This window comes from Melospiza georgiana, chromosome 1 (genome assembly GCF_028018845.1).
Source record: "Melospiza georgiana isolate bMelGeo1 chromosome 1, bMelGeo1.pri, whole genome shotgun sequence".
Taxonomy (NCBI): domain Eukaryota; kingdom Metazoa; phylum Chordata; class Aves; order Passeriformes; family Passerellidae; genus Melospiza; species Melospiza georgiana.
In genome coordinates, this window is record NC_080430.1 from 114,719,051 (window position 1) to 114,743,732 (window position 24,682).

General features: G+C 36.2%; 1 protein-coding gene across 1 annotated transcript in view; it reads right to left on the reverse strand.

Annotated features, from left to right (window-relative positions):
- Positions 1-24,682, reverse strand: part of ST18 (ST18 C2H2C-type zinc finger transcription factor) — a 100,618-nt gene that overhangs the window by 57,919 nt on the left and 18,017 nt on the right. The window contains exons 2-4 of the mRNA XM_058023327.1: positions 17,224-17,330; positions 10,531-10,585; positions 8,530-8,560 (exon numbers count right to left, since the gene is read on the reverse strand). Coding sequence (XP_057879310.1) covers positions 8,530-8,560; positions 10,531-10,585 — 86 coding nt within the window. The 5' untranslated portion in view covers positions 17,224-17,330. The remainder of the gene's footprint in view (positions 1-8,529; positions 8,561-10,530; positions 10,586-17,223; positions 17,331-24,682) is intronic.

Sequence of the window (24,682 nt, forward strand, 5' to 3'; positions counted from 1 at the left end):
AGTTTATCTGTGAAAAGGACAGAGGCTGTTCTGTGCCCTGTAATAACCATTCCAGGGTTAAAGAACCTTCTGCAACTATGGAAGTTTTATGCAATGCTCTTTTTTCTAAAATGCCAGAGTTGTGAAAAGTTCAGTCCAGGGCTGGACCAAGATGAAAGGAATGGACGTGAGATATAGATGGGGAAAAGATAAAAGGGAAATTTTTATTTATGAGCACTAATATAGAGAAAAAAAAGATCAGTAACTTAGGGGTATTAAATGTCTTCTATATACACAAATGGAAGGTTTAGCTAGAAAAAAAGGAGCAGAACTGGACAGATAATAATGTGGAGAAAATATGGTATCATAACTGAAAGCTGGCCAGAGCAAGATATTAAAAGATGTATTTTATTTTAAAAAGACATATAAGGAAAGCAAAGGAACTGCCATAGCCTTGTTGGTAAAAGAGGATTTATTAGACCCCATAAGAAGAGGCCGGGGAGAAATGGGTAATGGTGTTGAGTCATTATGTACTGAGCTTGGAGATGTTTCAGGCAGTAAACTGAATGTTACAGGCCACCCGACCAAAAAGAACAACTGGACTGTGAAATGATTGAGCAAATGCAAAGACACATGTAAAAACAGTGGAACAATGGTAAGTCAGCAGTAACAGAGGAAAACGACGTGCAGTTATGGTGAAATTCACCCATGCCTCAAGCTCCTGCCTCTGTGGACAAAAATTCCAGGCTGCAAGTGTTAATTAAATGGCTTTTTATTTATTTTTTCAAATAAATATATTTTTATTTGGCTTATTTTATTATTTTGTCAGGATTCTCCAGAAAGGAAAAGGCAACTCAGAGAAAGACAGCAAGGATTTAACTTCTATTATTTTCTTGTTTTTATTTAATAAGCTTGTAGGATCTTAAGAATATTGAGGTCTTATGAAAAATATTGTATATAAAACCTCAATTTGAAATACCATGTCAAGGAAATGGATAACTTCTTCATTCCATAAATCAAGAACTCAGCATGGTTCAAGTTGTATGGCTGGACCCTTTTCTCGCAGGTAAGTTCTTTTTAGTAAGAGCCAGTTTAGAGAAAATTTAGTTATTATTTTGTGGAGCTCAAGAAGTTCTTAAACTCAGTAATATGAATGAATGCCCAAGATCTGGGCCAAATCCAGCCTCCCTAGCCTCTTTTTCATTTACTCACTCAATCTGTCCAGGTTCAGTAGGTCAATAAATTCCAGTGGGACCCGGGCCAAGAATTTGGCTTAGAATGGATTAAGTTTCTAGGCAAATCTACAGATCATCCACACAACCTTTGCATCCAGAAAGCCTTGCACACGAGTGGTCAGCCTGCTAGCACCAGTAAATGCTTAAATAAAAAGCATATTGGTAACTCCAGGCTGGTTTAAAAAAAAGTAAAAATCAGCTTTGTGGTTTTGTTTTTTTTTTTTTTTTGCCAACAGAGAATGTAGCAACTGTAAGCAACTCGTTGTCATCAGCCAGGACCTCCCTTTAATGTAGCAGGAGGTCCCATGGCTGCATTCTTTCCCCTTCCTTGCTATCTCCAGGCTGTACACAGTCTGTTTCTGCTCACTTTTGCTTGGCTGAATCAACCCTTGACATCAGTCATAGGCAGCAATTCAGCTAGCCATAATATTTAACTCATGATTGATATATATGAGGCAGAAGTTATGGGTTGGCATTTCCATCTCTGTGCGGCTTGTGGTCATCTACAGGGAAAAGATCTGCCATAAGAGGAAACGAACATTTGGGGCTGTAATGTTCTGATGCATTCTGTCAGGCAGCAGAAGGCATGAAGGCATATGCAACCCTAAATTTCTGTGTAGGTTTGGGAGGATAACATTTACTATGTGCTGATAAGCACAGAAGTTGTGATGGGGAAGACAAGGACTCGTGTAATATATTAAATAGCATAAAAATTTTACTCCAAGGCAGGGAGTATTCTAAGATACAACTAGCTCTCAGGTAGAAAAACCTGAAAATAACTATCTCAATCTAGCAGCCACAATAAAATGATGTGGATTTGACATATATTACAAAAAACCTCTTACAGAAAAACATAAATTGAAACTAAATTATAATTACCCTTTTAAATGTTAAATGGAGGCTTTAAGTAAAAAAATGTAAAACCACAATCAAATATAATAGCGAAGAGAAAGGAGACACTGAAATTGTGAATTTTGGCTAGAAATAACATAGTAGATATCCAAAGAGGCCTATAATATGCTAGAAATACATCTAATGCAGTTGTTGTTAAACAAAGCTATAAAAGTTACCTGTAAAGCAAATGCACATAAAGTATCAACTGAAGCAAGCTAAAATAGAAGCCTGAACATGATATGCTGTCTCTAAAAGTTCTAAATAAATCCAGGAAGAAAAGGTAGAGATCACAGTACACACATTAAAAAGTCTGAACATGCATAGGAATTAAGTAAATTATTAAGCATAATTAACAGCTCCAACCACAGTTTTCTCAAAAGAATTATGAGACAGAGTTCTTATTTCAACCATCTTAGTGGTTATTCAGAACAGTTCACTCATTATGTAAGTCAAAGAACTGTAAACCCCAAGGTTACCTGCAAAATCTTAAAAGTCAGTACTTGTGGTCACCCAGAACCATGTTATCATTTACTGAAACAGAACAGTGGTTCTTATTACCTTATTACTTTACATTCAAAGTGACATTTTAATATGAGTGAAAAAAAAATCTCATCTTCTCTATACACAAGTTGCAAACATTTTATGTAGGGCTTAAACCAGTCACATGACTATTGAAAGAAGAAAACTCAGAGATGTTTGAATTTTGACTTTCTTTCTGTGTTTTTCTTGCTGTTAATTGTTGTCTTGGTTACTGGTTTAACAGTACTGAAAGAATAACTTGGTTCTGAACTATGAAAGCATCTGGTGCTGTAAAAAAGCCAAAAGCCTGGGGTCCATCAACTCATTCAAACTCTAGGAAAAGGAAAGGAGGAAAAGAAACAAGGTGGAGAGGCAGAGTGAAGGGAGACGAGGGATGACAGCTCTGTAAATTTCACAGTTTGATGGCTAATTAGAGGGCGGCTGGGAGGTGAAGGAGGAAACAAGGGAAGAACTTAGACATGATGGACTATAAACTTGATTGCCATTACAATTTTCATTAATGCTTGATTTTTTTTTTAGTTATGATTACTATATTGACATACAGGATATAATAAGGATAGGTGAGTTCTAACACTATTTTTGTCACTACTATGACTGTGAAAATATGCTGTGACCATATACTTACCTTTGCCTTGCAGTAAATGGCACCACATAGTGATTGTTCAATGTTTATGTTTGACTGTTCAATGTTTTCTATCAAACATCAACTACAAAACCATTTTTGTTTAGTGTAAAACATAGATTTCAACAGATTCTTTGAGGAGAGTAAGGTCTAGCACATCAGATAAAGTTCCTAAGGAACCTAACAATGTTGTCAGAAAAGAATAGTAAGTGAACAAGATTTAATGGGAATTTAAGAAAGCATGATTCCTTGCTTGTACCAGAAATCATGCGGTAAGAGACCGAGGTTAATATTTTCAGCACCCCATAACCATTTCAATTTCTGCAATGGCTAGGGCAGGAAGGAAGCTCCTTTTCCAAGCTAAAGAGCAAGCAGGAGATACCCTAACTCATTCTGTTAACAGATCTTGGGAATAGCTACTCTTAAGGTTAATGCCCATTGTTTAACTGAAGATCAGTTATCAATAGACACAGCATGATACAGAATTTTGACGCAAATGGAATGCTTAATCCAAAATATCATGGAGAAATACCTTAAGGCCAAGGTGGCACAGCTCTGCCCAGCCAGTTACAGTCATGGGGAGCACTTGGGAGGAGGGCTGAAAGTGTATGCTGTCAAGATCCAATATTCAATTGCAAATAAAAGACTTTCTGTGAAGCTCAGACATGTCTGGCAGTAGCTATAACCACTGACCATCTTCATTTAACATTTATTACCAAGTCTGTTTGAATTCAGACTTACAATTTGTTTCAACAAAGCACATTAAGGACTGCAAGGGTCCCACACTTTCTGCCAGTGGAGACAGATGAGACACCAGGAAATGCAAAAGTCCACCTCAGTTTCTGTTCCAAATGTGCTTATTCAGGATTATGTCAAACGTGCTTTTCCACAACAGTTTCCAGAAAATCAGTCTCTGACCAACTCCTGTGGAAACAGAAGCCAAGCCCAAAGGACAAACCTGACAGGTTTTCCAGATGCCAGCTAGGAACAAACAGATTTCTCAGTCTCTGTCTCATTTCTAAGCAATGCTGTGGGATAACACCACTGTGAAGGTGATAGCTACACAAATCAACCATAATCTCAGTTATTACTAAGGAACACCTTGGAGCCTTTTTATGTGATTTTTCTTCATGTGTTCAGTTCTTCCATCATCTGAGTACCTCTTTCACCTCTTTCTCCAGTCATCTGCCATACTACTGCTTTTTTTTTCACAAATACTTCTTTAAAAAATTGCTTACTTTATAAAGTTCAGAAAAAGAGTTGCCAATCAGTCCTTTCTAAATGCAGCTAGGCATGAACAGGCCTTTTCTTTCATGCCATGAGCATTTCCTGACCGGCAAACTCTCTTCTATCCACCAAAATCTCTACCTTCATTTTATTACTGGTTGAAACAGAGCTCAGTTATAATTGAATATGTTCAATTTAATCATTCTTAAAGGAATTCAGGAAAGCATTTGGCAATTTAGAATAAGGAAAAACTAACAGTTAGTTAAGTGGTTTTTAGCATGTTTTCATATACAACAGTATATTAATGTACATCTTCATTACAGGAATATATTTTAGTAACACAGACTTTCCGAGATACTTCAGTTCCATTGCTTGCAGGGTTGTTTTGCTGGTTTCTCCCCCTCCTAATCAACAGGCAGCCACAAACGGGTCAATTGTCCAGTTACTACTTCTAACAAGGAGACATCCAGATAGCTCTGCTCTGTTAGTCCTCTCTCTGCTAAAGTATTCAAGATACTCATAACTCCGTACATTCACAATGAACAGTTCAACTTCTCTGAATATCTGAAGTGTCTCACAACCCCTGGAACAAGAGCTCCAGATAAAAAATGTAATTTTCCTTACTTTTGAAGAAGACATGCAACAGTGCAGAAAGTAAGGGGAAGTGTAACTATTCCCACCAAACACCAATGCTGTTCTCCATGATTTGAAGCACCTTGTGGACTCTACATTAATCATCAGGGACAGAAGCCCAAACCACTTGGTTTCCCCTGTATCTAACTCAGAAAAGGTACCCCTTCTATTCAGATATGGATTTAGCCAAACCCATCTATTCTTTTGCAATTCTGTGCTTGGATCAATCCAATTTGCTCTTCCTTGGCCTGACCCAGATGCCACTCCATAACCTACAGATGGTTCATTGTACTGTATCCCATCTGTTAAATAAAACACAGTAATGAGAATACATCACTCCAATATTCCTTTACTTTGGTTTCCATTCCAATCCTGAACACAGCTGAAGGTCCTGGTCCTTTCAGTGGTCCATGACAAAACTTTCTAAGAGAAGACCTCTTCATTCTGCTTCTCACAGAAGATGGATACAACAGAGCTTCTATGCCCAAAATGTGTCAGATTCAAACTTGAATGTATGGAACAGAGATCTCCTAGCTTCAACACTCACTTCTACCACACATTGTTGTTTGCTATGTTTAGCTTGTGTTAAAAAGATTAATCTTTTTTTAAGGTAGCTTAGCTACCAGTGGAAACACCACAGCAGTACATTCCTAAATAAAAAATTAAATCGTGTCGTTAACATAAAAATGATCAGGACTTCAAGGAGTGACAGATCTGTTTTGAAAGACTTACTAAGTTTAGTGTACTATGCTTCAACACTACAGCACATACAGAAGATACTGTTAAAATAACCCTAATAAATTTGAACTAGTAACACAGAAATATTATAGTGTTCATGTGTAAAGAAAATTCTTTCTATTTTACTGAAAGTTTTACTAAGGGATTCCTTAGGGCATATAGTTATATGAAATAAATGTAAGTTTGATACATAGATCATTGTGTATACCTGGAAGAAAAGTCTGTTCTCTGAAAATTCAGGGCAGTGCAGGAGAAATTTTAGTTATTTTACTAAGGAAAAAAAATTCTAAAACCCAGCTTGTCTCTTATGATAATATCTTTCTAAAAATATATAAGTTTATGCAGAAAGGTGGTCTTATCTTTCAGGAAAAGATGAATGATAACAGCAACACTAGCCAGTTTTCTTAGTGAAATCTTCGCTTTCTTTAAATCAAGAGACGTTTTGGCATTGAATTCTATTAAGTAAGATTTCAATGTCTGAAATTTAGAAGAGAGAAATTTTCATGCTTTATTGAATCTAATTGGTGGTTGAAACTCTTTGTTTTGCTTTTCATTTATTTTATTCTCTACTTTTGTGAAACACAAGTTACAGAATAAGAAAAGGCTAACAAATGCTCTAGAACCAATCAATGTTATGAAATTAATAATAATACAAAATGAGCATGTAAGCTTATGTAGTGTCTTTCATGCAGAAGTATCCCAAGGCACTTCGTAACAGAAACTCAATAAGGAGTGCAAAAGTGCTTTGTCAGATAGGATAAGCCAGGGGAAAAGGGGAAATTAATTAAGCGTGGATTTAAATTTCTCAGCCAACACAGCATTTAGAACCTTGGTCAGAAAAGTTCCAATATCTGTATCCAGGGAACACAACAGACTATTTCAGTCTTTAATTCTTGAGGAATGTTCAATGGTTTTCTCACAATAACATGAGTTTGACTAACAGGGATGCAGTCCAATGGCTGCATTTCCAAAGAGCAGTCCCTGCCTCTCTCCCTCTACCTTTTCATGGACAAGTAGATCCATAAAAGTTGATCACCTGACTTGTGTGCCAGTCACTTGACTGTGGAGATACCCAACATGGAATTTGGTACAGGAGAAATTATAAATACCAAGTTAAGGGCTGGATAATGCTTTTCTGTGCTGTTTAGCTCACTGTTTTAAACCAATGCCTGTTTCCTTATGGAGGAGGTCCACATCTCTGACAGAGTGATCTGCTGCACAGTAGTTCCTAAGACAGTAAGTGTTTCACAGAGTGAAATAAAGTTGCTTGGGAAAAATGATAGCAATCGATAATACATAAATCACAGCTTCCCTGATGTTGCAGAAACTTGCACATCCTCTATTTTTCAAACATTTTTCTCTTAGGAACACATGGACCATCCCTTTTTTTGGATGGCTGCCTCTTCGGATTAATGCATCCTTCTGGTGCATAAATTAGCGATGCACAGAGGAAAAAAGGAGAAGCACTAAATCTCAGGAAACTGAAGCCATACAAAAAAATGAGATTCACAGCAGAGCTGAATGAGTGACTCACCATGAATAATTTATCCAAAAAGTTAGCCTACACTTCTGTTCATGGAGTAACTATAAGAAGCTTATAATTTCCTCAGTTTTATTATAAAACAAAACCTTAAAATATTGTATGTCTTCACTGCAAATAACTTCCTGAAAATATTTCATGTCCTATTTTAAGAGATTGGGCACTTTTGGTTGGTTAAATAAATCACACAATGATGTTTCTGTTCCCAAGATGGATGAACCCACAAGCACATATTTTGGATGCCTGCTGTGATTAAGCAAGCATCTCAGTAATGTGATGAAAAGTGAGTGTAGGGAATATAAGTTAATTTACAAAAAACTCCAAAGATTTTTTTTTCAGTATTTACACTGAAGCTGTAGTGAATTCTAATTCTGATTAATACCTCTAGCAATTTGTAGGTACCTCTAAATGTTTTCTTTCTTGCAGAACTGGTACAGAATAATCTGCCAGTCTTTCCAGAGTTTAATCTAAGCTTTTGGATCAGTTATTAGGATTGGGTGCATGCATAGGTAAATTAAAGTAGTTATGTTGAAATTTACTAGACATTTGCAATCTGAAATATCCTGCTGTAGTTTGTGTTTTTGAGTGGGTTGACATTCTTTGTGCAAGCTTTAGAAATACTCCCTGCTGGTTCCATAAATTATGAAATCTCAACAAATACTTAAGGAAGAATGAGCCATTACTGCGTTTAGAATTTACAGGGGTATCCAGACCAGTTTTATAAAAGCCATCTAGTAAAATATATTAATATCTCTTGGAATGTTCAGATATTGAAACGCTGTAACATATATGACAGGAAAAAGAAGACTGAAGAGCTGAAGATTCACCAGAAATTATTCTGTTTTGTGCCCTGACACAGGCTGAAAATAAAGACAACATATCAGAATCCTGGCCACTTCACATTACGTTTGATTATGCTTGCATAATTATTGCTAAGATTTTGCTTTAGTTTTTTGTATATCTAAAAAGTGAATCTGCATAAATTATTGTTTTTCAGATCTATGCTACAGCTTTACAAAATGCATTTGCTTGATTCTTTATTTTACGGCAGTAGCAGTGGTATAAAATTGTCAATATCATAAGAAAATAAAACTGTAAAAATAAACTATGTAAGTTCTTACCTGAGCTCTTGAGCTATGGAGTCCACTTGAACTGTTAATAAAAGCAGGAAAGAATTAATTAGTTTACACTTCCAGATTTGTTCTTTCTGCAGCCTTGCACCTGCCTATCTTTAAAGACAGAGGAGTGGCTATCAAAACACAGGTGGTTATTTCATGCTAACCACAGGATTGTAGCTACTAGTGACAAATGCTGAATGAAGGTGTAATTGTCTCAGTTATTTTAGGATGCATGAAACCTGGAGTATGATGTTCAGTGGAACAATAAGGAAAATAATGGAAATGAAAGTAAAGCAAAGACCCTTGTTTTTCCTGAAAATAGAATGCAAATTCTCTAATTTCCAGAATTTAAAATCAGTTTGGGGATTGCAAAGGCTGGTGTTTACAAATTCCTGCCCACACAGGAGTATACAGCATATTGACAAGGCCAACAGGTGTCTCTACGGATTACTCATAGGGCAGAGGCAATTTTTGTTGTTTCCACTTCTGGGGAAAATGTTCTTGATATATTAATTGCTGTAAGAGTGTATGCACATGTATAAAAACATGGAGAAAAAAAATCCCATAAGTTTTAAAATTGTGTTATTAGCCTTTTGAGTGAAAGGGTATTGAAACCCCTGTTAACTACAACTGAAGTTTGCTCTGCCAGCCAAACTCTATTAACTCACACTCCTGACCAACAGAGAATGCATGCCCTAATGCTGGGGTGTGAATAACTTCCCTAATCAGAGACTTTCCAAGGTCTCTGTTTGGTACTTTTCAAATATATGTGAATTTTATATTAATTTCATATATCACCAGTGAGGGTTGCATCAAAGTTTTGATATGACAATGATAATAGTTTTTAGAAAGGTTTGTCTGTATTTATTCCCTTATATGCAGTCTGCAGTACTTCAATGTTTTTCCTCTGTCTTTTCCTGAGTGAAGTTTAGCACTTTTTGCCCCTTTGATCATTTGAAAATAGAGAATTAATGCCAAACCACTCTAATCTTTCATTCTGACCATAACTTGAACCTAAAGACACAATATTAACAATTCAAATTAGTGAGTTGGGACAACGAATAGAAGTAGTCCGTTTTGACAATATGTAGAGTCAACAATTCTCATTAAAATTAGAGTGAAGGATGGGTGCTTTGTGCCTCTCAAAATAGTCATAAGCAGAAATGTTCACAGGGTAGGCAAAACTTTGACATTTATTTTTAAGTATATCCATTTTTCACTTGTTATCAAGAGTCACAAAAACTGTTATGAATTAAAATAAAAAGTTATTTTCCTGGAAGGGCTGTACTGCTAGTCAGTCATGTTTTCCAGATGTTGAGATCATTAAGGGCCTGTTTATCTCTCTGTACTGCATTTCCATCTGTTCCTTACAAAAAGAGAGTAATATCTGGGAAATACAACTATGTCATAACTTTGCAAATGAAACATGAGCACCAATGCTTCAAAAAACCCCACAAGATTCTCTTCTCCCACATACACCTGCAGCTTTTGATTGAAGAAAATTTACCTCTGGACCATTTACACAACTATTTTATAGATAATTAATGGCAATAGACAGAAAAAACATTCAGGTGGCAGAGACAAAGTTTTGATACACAATTTTTTAAAGCATCCATTCAATGTTGTCAACTCAACTCACTGTGGAAAATAATTTTGGGGATTTTTGATTTTGTGGGTTTTGTTTGGGTTTTTGGGGTTTTTTTGGTTGTTGTCGTTGGTGGTGGTTTTTTTTGCTTGTTTTGGATAATAAATGTGTAGCCTTTATCATCTTTGAAAAATAACTCAAAGAAAATAACATCAGTAGATTTTTTTGGCTTTTCTTTATACCATAGCTAATAACATTGTGCCTCTTAATGCCAGCAGTCTGTGTCCTGCCCTGATTTAAAAAAAGCAGCCGTAAGGAAGCTCCAGAGTCTCTCAGTGCACATTAAGGGCTGTGCACAGGAACTATGATATTTCATGGTGTTCTGGGCACAGGGTCGTGGCGTGTGCTTGCTAACTCACCCTTGGTTCCTTTGGAGCGTGTGCGCAGCTTTTTATTTTCCCCATCTGCATCCATCTGCAATATTAACACAAGGTCTTTAATTCATACCTTTTGCCATAGAGGAAAAAAAGGGGAAAAAAAAAAACAACACTCCAATACATTTTTTTTCACATTTCCAAAGGCCAGACAGTAATAGGAAAAAAAAGAATAATCATGCCTTATTAATCTTGTCAAAGAGATAAAAAGCCATCTGTGAATATCTAGTAAATACCTAGGAGATACCTATAATGATGCAGATTTGTTTAATAAAGTGATAGTTATGAGTGACTCTGTAAGGTTTAATGATGAGGTCTACAGGTGTTAGCTGAAGGCATAAGGTTAGAAAGAGTAATGCTGTATGAGTGCTGCTTTCAGCATCCACCTCCTGAAACAAAAGGTCCCAGAAAGCTGCCATGACTGCAGGAACTCTGCATTTTCATTGTAACTGAGGCATAGCTCCATAGCTATGTTGGAACCTGCATTTCTGACTACTTCGTCCTTAAGACATGAAACCTTCTTGCTTGCCAATGCATAACGACACATAAACAGCTTTGAAATTCTTCAATACTTAATCAACTACTTCTTTAAGAAGTTTTGCTTGAAGAGACAGTGAATTACATATTTATAGATTTTTTTTGGGAGAATCTAGTGTCCATATTTGTATTTTATATTAAATAAAACCAAACGCAAACAATCAAAAACCCCAGTATCCCCCAGAAGTCAGCTGATATCATAAGTTTTCTAACTGAAATAAGAGAATCCTTTCAAGATCAGCTGTTCTCACTACACTTTTGGCTACATCTAAACCCAAACTGGAAATATGCACCTTCTGGTCTTGGATGTAGCCCAGACACATAATTATAGGGGTAGGCTTTCAATCCAGGGATTTTATTGCAAACCCCTGAAATTCAAAGGGATTAAGATTTCATGTTGTGGTGTGGAGAACTGCAGTGACATATAGCAGATTGTACAACAGTGCAATTTTGACCATGTCCAGGGAGGCAAACTCCTTTCTAAATGTAACTCTTTATACATAAGGAAGACTCTATCACCAGGAATTTTTTCTAAGCAAAATTTTGGGAACTATGGAATTTTTCTGCAGTCTCTGAAGGAAGCTTGCTATCTGTATTTACTTGAATCTCAGTTTCCCTGTTTGTAAAATGGTGATGATAATTATATTTTAAACAGAGCAACTCTCATGGGCTTCTGCAGATCAGTTTGCAGACATCAGTCTCTGACTTATGAAACTGTGTTGGGTGATAGGTAGATATGGAGACCAGAAGTTGCCAGGCATCTCTCCCTGAAAAATGTCACAAGATAAATACTGATGCCAACAGAAGATCCTATCAATTATTTCACTTTTTCTTTCTGAGGATCTGCTGAACTGCACTGAACTGAGGAATGATGCAAGGAGTCCTGTTTGTGCCTCTTTCCATTTATAGAGTCTGAAGATCTGAGTATGCTTTATTTTTAGCTCAATATGACTCAGATTACTGAGATGTTTCAAAGGTCTTATCTGAAAGAACATTGCAGAATATTACAAAATTGACCTGAGAAATAAAGAGTAAAATCAGCCTTTCTAGGGGATAAAAAGAATTTCTCTAATTTCCTGGGGTTTATTTGTTTTTATATATGCTTGAACATTATAAGCAGATATTGGAATCAAAATAGCAATTTGAAAGAGAGAACACAAACATTTGAAAAGGGTATTCATGGACTTGAAGAAGTTTAATTCTAGAACACAGGTTAATGATGTCTGAAATGAAAATATAAACTGATGGAAATGCACATCAAAGCCAGACAATTATACCTTTTCTCTGTTTAAATTTACATCTGATATTGATTATTAGCAGGGAAAAACATAAAGAGCTTCTGTTTATGTAGTGGGGCTGATGGCAGCCTTTACTTTTTACTATCCTTAAAAGCTGGAGAACGAGTTTTTGCAATGTGACTGCAATGGTAATGGGAAACATGGCTCTGTTCTCTGATGCTGAGTTGTGATTGAAGGCACTGACCTGCCATAGACTTATAATAGGGGAGCAGGTGTGGCAATGATGGACTTTAATTTCCTTTAATAAACCTTTTATGTGCCACACTTTTACTGCCATTCTATGCTCTCCAAGGTCCTGCACATAATAGGTTCATTACTTTTGATTACTATAGTCTATTGAGACAAACAACTCCAGAACACACTATATATTATGTTCAGTTAAACCAATATAGACTATTTATCCACTGTGCATTATTTCACCTGCAACTCTACAGACAAAATTAACAACAGCTCCTGTAAGCTAAAACTATTAAAACCACTGGTAGTCCTTTGTCATCATTTCATAATAAATACCACACCAATCACAGTGCTGCTCTTTTAATTATGAAACAAAAAGTGCCCACTGCTTCTACTGAACAGCAGTTACTTTGGTCTAAACAGCAGCTTGCATTGTGATGAATATTTTAAAACTGCACAAAGAGTGAAAACCAATGACAAAATCAATGCAGGTGATTTTTCAATAGATTTTCTTTCCTTGAAAAAGTTTCACACTATGAGATATCTTTTTATCAACTCAAACCTATAATTTATAAGACAGTTTAGCCTGGTGCATATACATATCAAAATAATCATCATGTCTGTATCGCACAAAAGATACCTTAACTTACAAAATAGCCCTATGCATTAACTTGAAATAAAAAAGTAACTGAATAAAACTGAAATCTATAAAATGTGTCAGCAAATAAAAACCCTTGTCTTGCTCAAAATTTAAAGGTCTTATCTTTGGATTTTGGTAGTCCTTTTAGAGACTGCCTGATACTGATACAAAGTGAATGAAATGTCTCACTTCTGTTTTTCATCTACATAGTGATAATTTTACATGAAATTACATCAAAGGATGGTCAGAAAGAAGCATTCAAACTTTCAAATCAACCATGGAACAACAAAAGGATGAAATTCTGAGAAATTCTAGCCAACATTTTTAGAGGTATTTGTTATGAAGGTGTTAATTTGAGACATGTATCATTACTGTTGTGACTGTAAAGGTTGGATGGATTCTGGAAGGTGCTTCATGCTGTCAAGGCTGGGGGATGGTCACCCTCCCTCACAATACATGTGTTGCATTGAGTCAAGAATCCATAAGGGGTAAACAGAATGGTCATGTCTGCACAAAATCCTCACACAACATCTCACTGCTAATTTTTTTTTAGCCATCAGGACCATGGGGAGAATGGAATGTGTGCCAGGAAAATTTTATTGGAGGTTATAGTCCCATAATTTTTAAGGGCAAGCTTTATAAAAATAATGGCGAATGAATAGTGGAACTAAGTCCACTTAATCTTTGTGCTTTATATCTAGATTCTCTCATTTGATGGATTTTAAACTCATCTAAACATTTTCTTTTCAAAATTAGTTGAAGCTAGCTAATGGACTCTGAAGGAATTAGTGGGAAATACACAGTCAGAAACACAAGGACAGAGGTGCAGCAGCTCTGCAGTCCCAAATCATTAAGCAAGAAGGCTAAGAAATAAATACTTTCTGTTTCAGTTACATCCCATTTCTGTGATCTCAAAATTTAATGAAGATATCGATGTTGAATTATTTTCTGAAAACATGTTCCAACAAATCCCCAGAGGTTAATGAATGCCCTCTGCTTGACTTTGTGAATTTCATTCTGATCTTTCTTCCACTTTTCCTTCAATGTTGATTGAGATGTAAGTGTAAGTCAACAACTAGATCACAGAGAACTGACTGGAGTCACTGACAGTATCCCAAATTCTGCTTGGCTGAAACTGTAAAAATTTACTTTTTAACTGCTACAGGATATTCATGTTTCTCCGGATTAATTTACTGGTGCAATAGCAGCAATCATACTTTCTGAGCAAACTATTTCAGAGTTCCTGGCTGCAGGAACCAAATGGCACTTCTTTTGTTTGTGTCATCCCACTGCAGTTAACAGACTCAAGAGCAGCACCTGGAAATACTTCCCTGAGTGAGAGAATCAGGATTTGGCTCTGAGTTTGGCTTTTTGTGTGCCTGGAGTCTGTCTGTGCACATGTGCATGTACTGATGTTATAATAGTATCCAAGAATATGACTAACAGCTGAAAATAGGGCATGTGCAATAAATTATAATAATGACAATAATAATAGTAGCAACTATTTCAGTTTATTTGCACATTTTTTATTTTGAATTTCAGAAACTGAATTGACACTACTATCTGAGTAGGATAGTTTTACAGCACATTACTGTGAAATAAACTATGGCTTAGGGAAGCCAGTGCTGCTGACATAGGTAAAAGTGAAATGCATCTCCTGGAAAGAGCTCGTGTAAGAGCTGTGCAGTTTGTAATTTCCATTGTAGTCTTCACACAAGCATGGCTTTCCTGGAGTGGGTTTCACACTGCTGGAGTGTCAGTCTGTTTCCTTTTGCATAACTAGTTAGAGAAATAGAAATCCCCAGTTCATCTAGAGATAAGGAGTATAAGCTTTATGGTTGCACTGTGACTTTCTAACTTGAAGTTATACCTGATTTTCAAAATTAAATTCAGGGAATCATTTCACTAGGACAAACTTTACCTGATTTTGAGTGGTCTGGAAAAAGAATCACTTTTCTCTACTCTTTTTAATTTTTGAATTGCCGAAGATAGTATTGAGACAAGAGCTATATCTGTCACAAGCTTAGTGAACTCACTCAGAAGAAAAAACCTCACTGATTTTTAAAGCACACAAATCCATTTTCAATCCATTCTCCAACACAAGCCACAAACTTCAAAGATGAAGTCAGATTCTGCTAAGGACGATGAACAGGACTGTGCTATACTGTGTCCCAAGGTGACAGGACACTCTGTGTACTTGTCCCTAGAGTAAATAATTCTCCCAACAGTAAAACCCTCAGAGCAAGATTTTTCAGTGGTTTTGATACTCATATTTTGATATTTCTTTTCACTAACTCATGTAAGATTTTGCCACATAAAAAGAGAATAAAGTCATAGAGAAAAACAAAAATAAATAAATCTGACAGCAAGATTTCCTATAGCCTGCCCAGAAGAGCAGATCATTATTTGTCTGTATGTCTATATGTGTGCTGACTAAATCTTTCTCTTAGTCTATGGTAACATTTTAAATATGAACTACTAATCTCACACTGACAGTGAGAAGTATAGTGAGAAAAAGAAATGTAGAGAACAAAAATAACAGCTTCTAGAAAAAGTTATGTATTTTCATTTCTGGCTGTAAAAATAATCCAGAATCCAAATGCAATTCTTTTTTAAGAACATTGTTTGCAATATGGTTAAAGTTTCTTGCTCTTCTTTTTTTTTCTTTCTTTTTTTTTTTTTTTATTATGTTGATGATCAGAAACAAAAAATATTTAGAAATATATTCCTAAAGGCTATCACTAAAATTATGCCTTTTTTTAGTGATTTTGACTATTCTTAACCAAGGAGTCATCGCATCTTTATTTTTGAAAATTTTTTTTTAGCTTGCTCAAAGCTGTGCCTGATTTCTCTAGGAAAAAGTTGAATGACATGGAAATAATTGGTTCAGCTCGATGAATTTCTTGGGAATTAAAATAAGTACATTTACTAAATGCAAACTTTAGAGCATGTTTATAACACATATAAATCATCAACAATTTGGCATTTTATACTGTGATTGAATGGTGTATCCGCTTGTGAGAAGTAGATTTTTTTTATATTGAATTCACTACTTGAAAATATGCAGAGACAAAATAAGCCTTAGATCAGAGGCAAGCTTGAATGGCTTTGTAATGAGGATGATTTATTTTGATTCTCACTTCTGATTTCTGAGTTGTCACTGCTGTTGTATACTTCATCCATGCAACTTTGCACAACTGGCAGTGCTGAATATAAACCAAAGCCATATGTTTATGTCCTTTTGCCAAACAACTACAGCAAATAGTTCTATTATTCCCTTAGGTAACCAACATGTGCCAAGTATTTCTATTAGTCTTCTTTACCAAGGCTTTAGGGGGCAGAGTCACAGCTTCATAAAATTGAGGGGCAACTGCCAGTTTTTAAATTCAGAGAAAAATTATATAGTATACTAAGCTGAAATGCAGCTCAGCCCAGGCTACTTTTTTGGAGGCTTTTCTTCCCAGACTAATATTTTTTCTGTGGTTCAAGGTGTTGTCACTATTTCCTGTGCTAGCATACATTAAACATAACTTTTTAGAAGAAAGAGTCAGTAAAAAAATAAAAGCTTTGATGCTTTGAGGTCTTTTTAAATACACTAAAGTTTTAGCCCATCCAACTGCTATATAGTTAAAAAAGTCCCAAACCAATAAACCTTATATATATAAAAATCACCAATAAGTTATGAACCAATAATTTTAAATTTAAGCAGTGCACTGTGAAATATATTCTCATTTCTGGAGTCATATAGATTCAAAGATACTTGTGTTACTGACAGTATGTACGGCTAAAAAAGTGTAGTTCACAAATTTAACAACTAGAATTTCTATGCATTTACAAAATTTCTCAAGTCTTCTACTGTTTAGTACTGCTATACCTGACTGTTGAAGACTTTCTTAAAACAGCAAATATTATGCAAGAAAAGTAATCCTAGTGCATGAGGTACAACACATGAAACCACATAGTATTCTACTGCTAATATAGAGCCATATTCTACTCAAATTAATTTTTTAAAATAAATCATCCCACCTTTGTGTGTTTCCAGGTGAAAATACGTGCAGATTCCAAAGGACCAAATTTGTCACACAGCCCAAGATGCCTTGCCTGATTTAACAGATAATCCTCAAATTCATTCTCTGGAAAAAACAGACAAAGAAACAAAAACAACAAAACAAAACAAAAAAAAAACAGCTATGCTAAATAAAACATAGATGAAACAAGACACTCTTTAAATCAAATGGGTAAATAATCCAGGTGCAATATTTTCTTCAGCGGTTTTACAAAGATAGGGTTTAGAGGCATCAATGGTGCTTCTAAAAGGCATAATGAATATGGGTTTTTTTCTTTTCTTAAAGTAGTTTCTTTACATCATTAATGCTCTCTTGATCACTTATGAAATAAACCTGCTCTAAGAAAAAGTTTTTCATCTAGTGTGGACAAAAATCTACCGTTTCTATATGTAGAAATCCTTAGCCAAGTATTTTAATTGCATCAGAACCCCTTTGACTGAGTGGGATGGCTCAGTTCATGATGCAAAATAAGTGAGAAGCATTCTGAAACATTTTAAAAGCAGAAGAAAACCCCTCCGTTCTATTTTTTCTGACTTCAAATATTAAAATTTAAAGTTTGGCAGGCTGAGAATGTTCTCAGTTTAAGCCAAATTAAGGAAATCCTTGACATTTCTCCATGCTCAGTTTTTATTCCTTTCTGTGTGGGACTTTATGCTAAATCAACAGTGACAGCGAGGGAAGTAGAGCTGCAGAAGTTCACATCTGAGTGTACAACACTGAGACCCTTGTTTTCAGAAATATCCTCCTAACACTTAAAGTTCTAGATACCTGCAACCTGGAAGAATCTGACAATGAGCAGTTACTCAGGGCAAGTTTTATTTAGAGGTTGTTCCTAGCAGTAGTGACCAAAACATTAAAATTTTGTTATCAGTTGCAACTTCGGAGGTCTGTTTCACATATCATCCAGTGTATTTTTTAAAATAGATCTATTCATTGAAGATATTCCAATTAGGACAAAGTTTGCAAATAAAATTTCAGAACTTTAACTGTTCTCTTAATGATATCTGGTGATGTCATTTTCAACAAAATTTTGAATGTTACTTTTCTGAACTTGCAAAGGCTCATTCTAAACAGGGAAGCTGGAGTTTCTTGAGTGACTAATTTCTGCTTGTATTCCAATAGATAGGATGCTTGTTTTATCCCATCAAGTACTTTTAATTATAATCAGTACACTTTCATCAAATAATGAAACAGGCAACAGATGTAAGATGATTAAGATGGGAGAAAACCCAGAGCAAACCATCCCAATACCAACAGGATTTTTAAAGCTTTTTTTTAAACTGCATTTTACTAGAAAGAGATGATGTTTCTCCTCAAAGCCCTATTTTCCTGCTATTCTGTTTCAACATTCATAATAAAAAACCAAAACCACAAAAGAAGTCTCAAAGACTTCTACCTTCCTCTTCCTCTTTGTTTAAAACACACTAACCTGAAACAAAAGACCTCTGAGAATAACTACAATGGTGAGAAAAGCTTTCTAAAGACTTAAACTTAACAGATTTTTGTCTAAAAATTCTAGCAACTTAAGTATTTATTAACAATATATTTTTTCCTTTATTTTCTCAAAGATTGCCACTAAAGAACTAAATCACATAAGGGAGTAGCTGCAAACCCTTTGAGTTCCCTGATGTCAAACTCATTAGCATCCGAATAACCACACAGCAGCACATCATCTGCACAATTGCAATTTTTTACTACTTTTAATAGCGTTTCTCAAAGGGCTCATTTTCAACTTTCTTCAGTGGTTAGTTGGTTCTCTGGGGACAAGGAGCTTCCTGACGCTCACAGCTTCCACTCAACAACCAGGCCGTTTGCTGTCAGCAGCATCAGCCCTCTGCCCTAACCCCATCTGCTGTCTCTCTCATCCTAAGGGACTGAGAGTTAAGAAAGCACAGCTGAGATCCACTTGGAAAAGTGCACAAAGGACAAGGAAAAACACACTAAACTTTCCACATTTAGCTTTACATAATAAGCTAGTGTATTGAAAGTCCTCCTTGTAAGAAAAGGAGTTTGGACTGAGATGAGTCTGGGGGGCAGGTTTTAAAATTGTACTGAAGAAATACAGGCAATTCTGGCAAAACACAAAAACCTGCACCCTCTGCTGTGTTTAAACACAGCAGAAGCTGCTAGTGGTTAGTAAGTTTAAATGTGCTGGGTTTGATTTTTTTCACATTACAGGGTGCTGGCTGCCATTCAGCTGATTCGTGGGTGAGTACCCACATTTGAAGATTGGGTGTCTCATAAAAACTCTAGTACAATGCCATGCATCTGTCATGCTACAAACAGGGTCTGCAGGATTATGCTGTGTCACGGGATGTGACATGCCCTTAATGTAACATAAACTGTGTGTCACCCCTGTCCTCACTCCAAGAAGTAAGTTATATTTCAGATATAAGCATTGGGACCTGATAGTTGAGGCAGCAAAAAAAGGCTTGGTGCTGATTTTGCAGGAATATCAAGGCCTTATACTGAATCTGTTTAGGAAGTTTTATGAGTTATGAAATTGATCATGGGCCAAATTGTGAGGTACTGCAAGTACAAAAATCTACAATACCAACTGGAGAAAATAAGATCTCAGACACAAGAGCCTACGAAGTACATCTAACCAGGTTGTTGGTGGCTTTGATGATAAGACCATTGTTGATAGAAATGAGGCAGAGCTAACTTATTTACTTGTCAATCAAGGCTCCTTGGGAGGGTTAGTCCCCTAGGGTCCACATGTATCTTCATTTGGCCCAATCTATTCCTAGTTACATTAACTTATTTCTCTTTTTTAATCAAGAATTCAAAACAATTTACAGGCAGTAAATTATGCTTACACTTCAACTGTATTTTTTATTCTAGAAGGTGAAGGTTGCTTGGATATAAAGAAAGCTTCCATCCTATTCAACCACCATCTCAATTCAACTAGAATAATAAACTTTATAAACCCACAAAGATGGAATATATGAGTTGCTTGATTTGTCAGTGTAATTTTTTAGTGAAGTCACCTGGAGCCTTTGCAATTCATTCCTTGGTTTATAGCCATTTCCAATGCTACATGATTTTGTACTGACTCTGAAGTGTCATCCTACTGAGATCCATGAGTCATACCAGGATACTGATGTCAATGACAGTTTAGGTCCTGATCCTCTACATCAGATGTTGGTGACAAATCCCTTCAAACAGCTATTTTGATTGACCCATCGTCTGTGGGTAAAAGTCCACTCATTCAGGTCAGATTACCAGAGCTCCTGGGGATTTTAAAATGAGAAAAGACATATTGTACAACCAAAAAATTATCTCATCAGAAGTCCCAAGTTGTTTTCTCTATCAGAATTTCAATACTCAAAGCTGCACTATATTTGTGAAAGATCCCAAAAGCTTTTTAAAGCATAATACATTCCATTTCCAACAGGTTAATTTGATTTTCTCTCCTTTACCACATCTCTGGTTGATATACTGCAAATGTGGGAATGAATCATGGCTTCAGTTTGTGATTTGTTAACTCAGAATAAAAGTAATATCTAAGAAACAAAATCCAATGTGCTCACCATTATGATCCCTGAACACTTCTTGTGGTTCTACAGTGACAGTGAATTCTCTTTCCCAAAACAAAATAATGCAGTATATTTAGTATTTGAGAAAATAACACGTGAAAGAAAGATACCATTGCAAATAAATAAAGATAACTGTGGACTTCACTAAGATCTTTATCCTGCACAGTCTCAAGTCTGTGACTTTACGCATTAAGTTCTGCACAAGCCTCAGGGAGATCCTGAAGTACATGTAAAATGTTCAGCTCATGAGTAACTGAATTTCAACACCTACACACTCCCTGCAAGAAATATCCTTCTACTTGGAAGGATTTTCTTTTTCTGTGTATGATTTGAGCTTCAGAAAGGAGTTTCCTTGGGGCAGAGTACTTGTCTTTGCCCTTGTTTCATTTAGTACAAAGTACACAGGAAGCAGGATTATTGCTGTTTCAACAATTGCATTTTCTTTCTCAACTTTAATGCTAAACTTTTTCTTGTTTTGTTCTACCCTGAGATGAACAGAAGGTCACGTTAGCAGTGTGAGACAGGCTGGTAACCCAGGCAGTTGCCCTTCTAGTACCTCTAAAAAACTTCAGTTCCACTTATCCTCTCTTTTAAACAGGGCAGCAACTCCAAAGCCAAGATCATATTTCACCAAGCAGAGGAGTTCAAGTTTCACCTGATTTAAGCAACAAACTATCCCTCAAAGATGCCGGAGGCTTTGCTGTAATTAACATAACTGCATTTAGATGCTATTCATGACCGATAATTCCAACACCTTGTGAAAAAAAAAAAAAGGTTGCAAGCTGTAAACATTATAAACATATTCAAATAAGCTTAACGCAATCTGCCATGCTTATTTCTGCCTAGATCATGGACCAGCGAAATGGTTAATGCAAATGGATTTATAATTTGCTTTGGGGGGCCAGTTTCTTCTCCTTATTTATTAGCCCAGCTGATGGGGCAGATTTGATGAGGCACTTCTGGAATAATTGAGTCATCACACAAAGAAGGCTGCTAGCATTCAGAGTGGTTTTATCAGCAGCAAGCAGGCCTGATTACTGACAATTACACTCTGATCCGGTGATGGAAGAGAAAGAGCCAACGAGTGGGAAATGTCCGTGTTTCTATCCAGGAATAATTTCTACATTCATTTTACATGCTAAGTGTTTCCTATCTCTGCATAATAAACTGTAAACAGGAATAGATGGCACAATGTCCCTTAATATTTCCTGGTAATGAAGACACAAATGTACAGTGAGTGCTGATAAATATAGATGAAACATAAGCTATTCTCTGAGTCGGTATTGTTACCTTTAGAATAAATGCATTTTGGTGGTAAAAGCATAATCATAGCTAATGCAAAAAAATGACAGAAGATTGAAGCTGTCCTTGTAACTACACAGAAACTTTGTAAAAGTCCTGTTAATCACGACTGCTCTAGAGGCTCATAAGCTGAAGGTGATATACTGGAAAGAACATCATTTTGTTTCTCAATAGTCAACTATGTAGGAACTCTTTTGCTTCGACACAGTAAAGGAGAGCAACAGCAGTGACCTCCATTAACACTTCAGGGATACAGCACATCTCAGTACTAAACAGAAAAACAATGGAGCTGGTCCTAGAAGACATCTTCACCATGATAAATTCTCATTTCCCTCTCATCAGCTTTAAGACAGTGTTCATAATGAATAATAGAGCTAGACCATAGATTTCATGTGTTGTGTTAAGCAATACATTATTGCCTTTAGAACATTATTTTTATAGCAATTTAGATGCTGTAAAATGATCGTTATTAACAAAATTCTGCAAGCAGAACTTTGAAAAACTGTTTCTTCAGGAGAAAATAAAAATGGAGGAAAACATGAAAACAGACATAGTGGAGAGTTGAAAAGTAATTTTGTGTTTGTTGATGGGCAATTATAGATTTCAACTAGAAAAAGTTAATATCCTAGTCTAGGGAGAGTTTTCCTTTCTAAGAGTTGATCAGGCATGAAACACTGAATAATAAACTTTTGCATGCTTGTTTATTCCTTTTCCTCTTCTTAAACTAATTTATAGCTTCAAAAGAACTAAAAGTTATTCTCTGCTCGCCGACAGTAACTATGGCAACTATGTTTCATTAAAGTAGCCACTTAACTTCAAGGCTTGTGTTACAATGATATGCATTATTTTGAGTAAAACCACTCCATAACAACCTTATGATTTCAGAGTAATTTTAAAAGAAAGTTCAAAGAGTATGCGTCGTTGACTCTGGAACACAGGGTTTGTTTTCTTCTAAAACATGTTTACTCTTTTCCAGCCAGGATGACTTTCCCTGTGGAGTCATCTCTGTAGTGAGGCGCTGCGTGGGGGGACGCTGCCGCCTCCAGCAAGAGATGGCCACGCTCTGCTCATGGAAGAGCTGCCCAGTAGGTGCAGGATTGAGGCCAGCAGGAGATGCCTGAGCACACAGATCAGCAGGACCAAGATCAGCGAAACTGTGTGGGTTTAATTACTCTGTTACTGCCCTCGTCCGTGGCAGGAAGATCCTGGTCCGGTTCTGATGTTTGCTGCACTGTTTGCCTGCTGTTTAGCTGCCACTGCTACAGTCTTTCTACTGAACCTGATTCTTCCAGCTAGTTAGGAATTGATGGGTTTCAAGGGCAGTCTTTCTATTGTACCTGATTTTTCCAGTTAGCTAGGAATCGATGGGTTAGGAATTGATAGGTTTTATGGGGTGCTGTTATGGTTGCACAGGATCTCTGTAGAAGTTCTGAAGGTGGTTAGGTTCAGAAAAGGTGGTCACTTCTCAAACACAGGCATCATCTAAGTTCCTCTATTCATTCCCTGTGATTTTTGACTGTTCCAGCCATATATTTTTAGAAATATTGTAATAGTCGGAATTAGAACATCATAATTGTGGACAAAACCGTTGCTAAATAGCTGACTTGACATTTTCTGACAAGGAATCAAAAGGAACAATAAACCTAAAAATGCAATCTACTTTTACTAAAAAATATAAAACTCCCACTCTGCTATCCTGTGCACTCATCTTGCCCTTTCTGAGCAAGTTCTCCTCATTAAGCATGACAAGCATGTCCCAGGAAAGGGAAAGTCACACAAAGGGAAGAAGTGTGCCTTCCCTCAACATGCAAATCACATATGTTCATTAACTTCAAGAGTGCCATGTGAAGTACAGTCTGCCACCATTTAAAAGACTTGTAATGACCCTAACTGCTAAAGATAATGGGGGCTTTCTTACACTATTGCATTGCCCTGACGATCTTAGGAACACGTTGAAGAGCACAGGGAAAAAACGTCCAAGAATAAAAATACCACCTTGCAAATCAAAGTAAAAATTGACTAATACTTGTCAGATACAAAAATGTGCGCGTCAAATGTTCCTTGGGACAGACTTCTTATGCAAAAAGTTTTGCTCATCATATGCTTGCATCAGGTAAATCAAGCAAGGAAAAGCATTTTGAGTTTATTCAAACATGATAAGAGGTCTGCGTCACCAGGAGTGGTGGTTCAAATTCTCTTTTCAGAGCCTTTTATGATTCTAAAGCGAGACAAAGGTTATTTCCTAAAATGACACCTGTCTTCTGTCGTAGGCATAAATAGAAAGCACCATGATTGAGCAAATAACTGAGAAAAGGATTCTAGAATTCTCTTCCTGCCTCTGCCACTGATCTGTTCTGTGCCCCTCAGCAAGTCTTTTCACCTGTCAGCTAAATGAGGATAACAACATAGAGTGCTGTAAAGTGCTTTTGTGCATTTCTAAACACACTTTAATGTAGCAAATATTATTTTCATCATCATGGATTCATCAGTTCAGCAGTAGCTCATTTAACTTCCTCTGAAACTCAACTTGAAATGTTTCCTCTTTCACTACAGGCTTTTTTACAAAAAACAAAACAA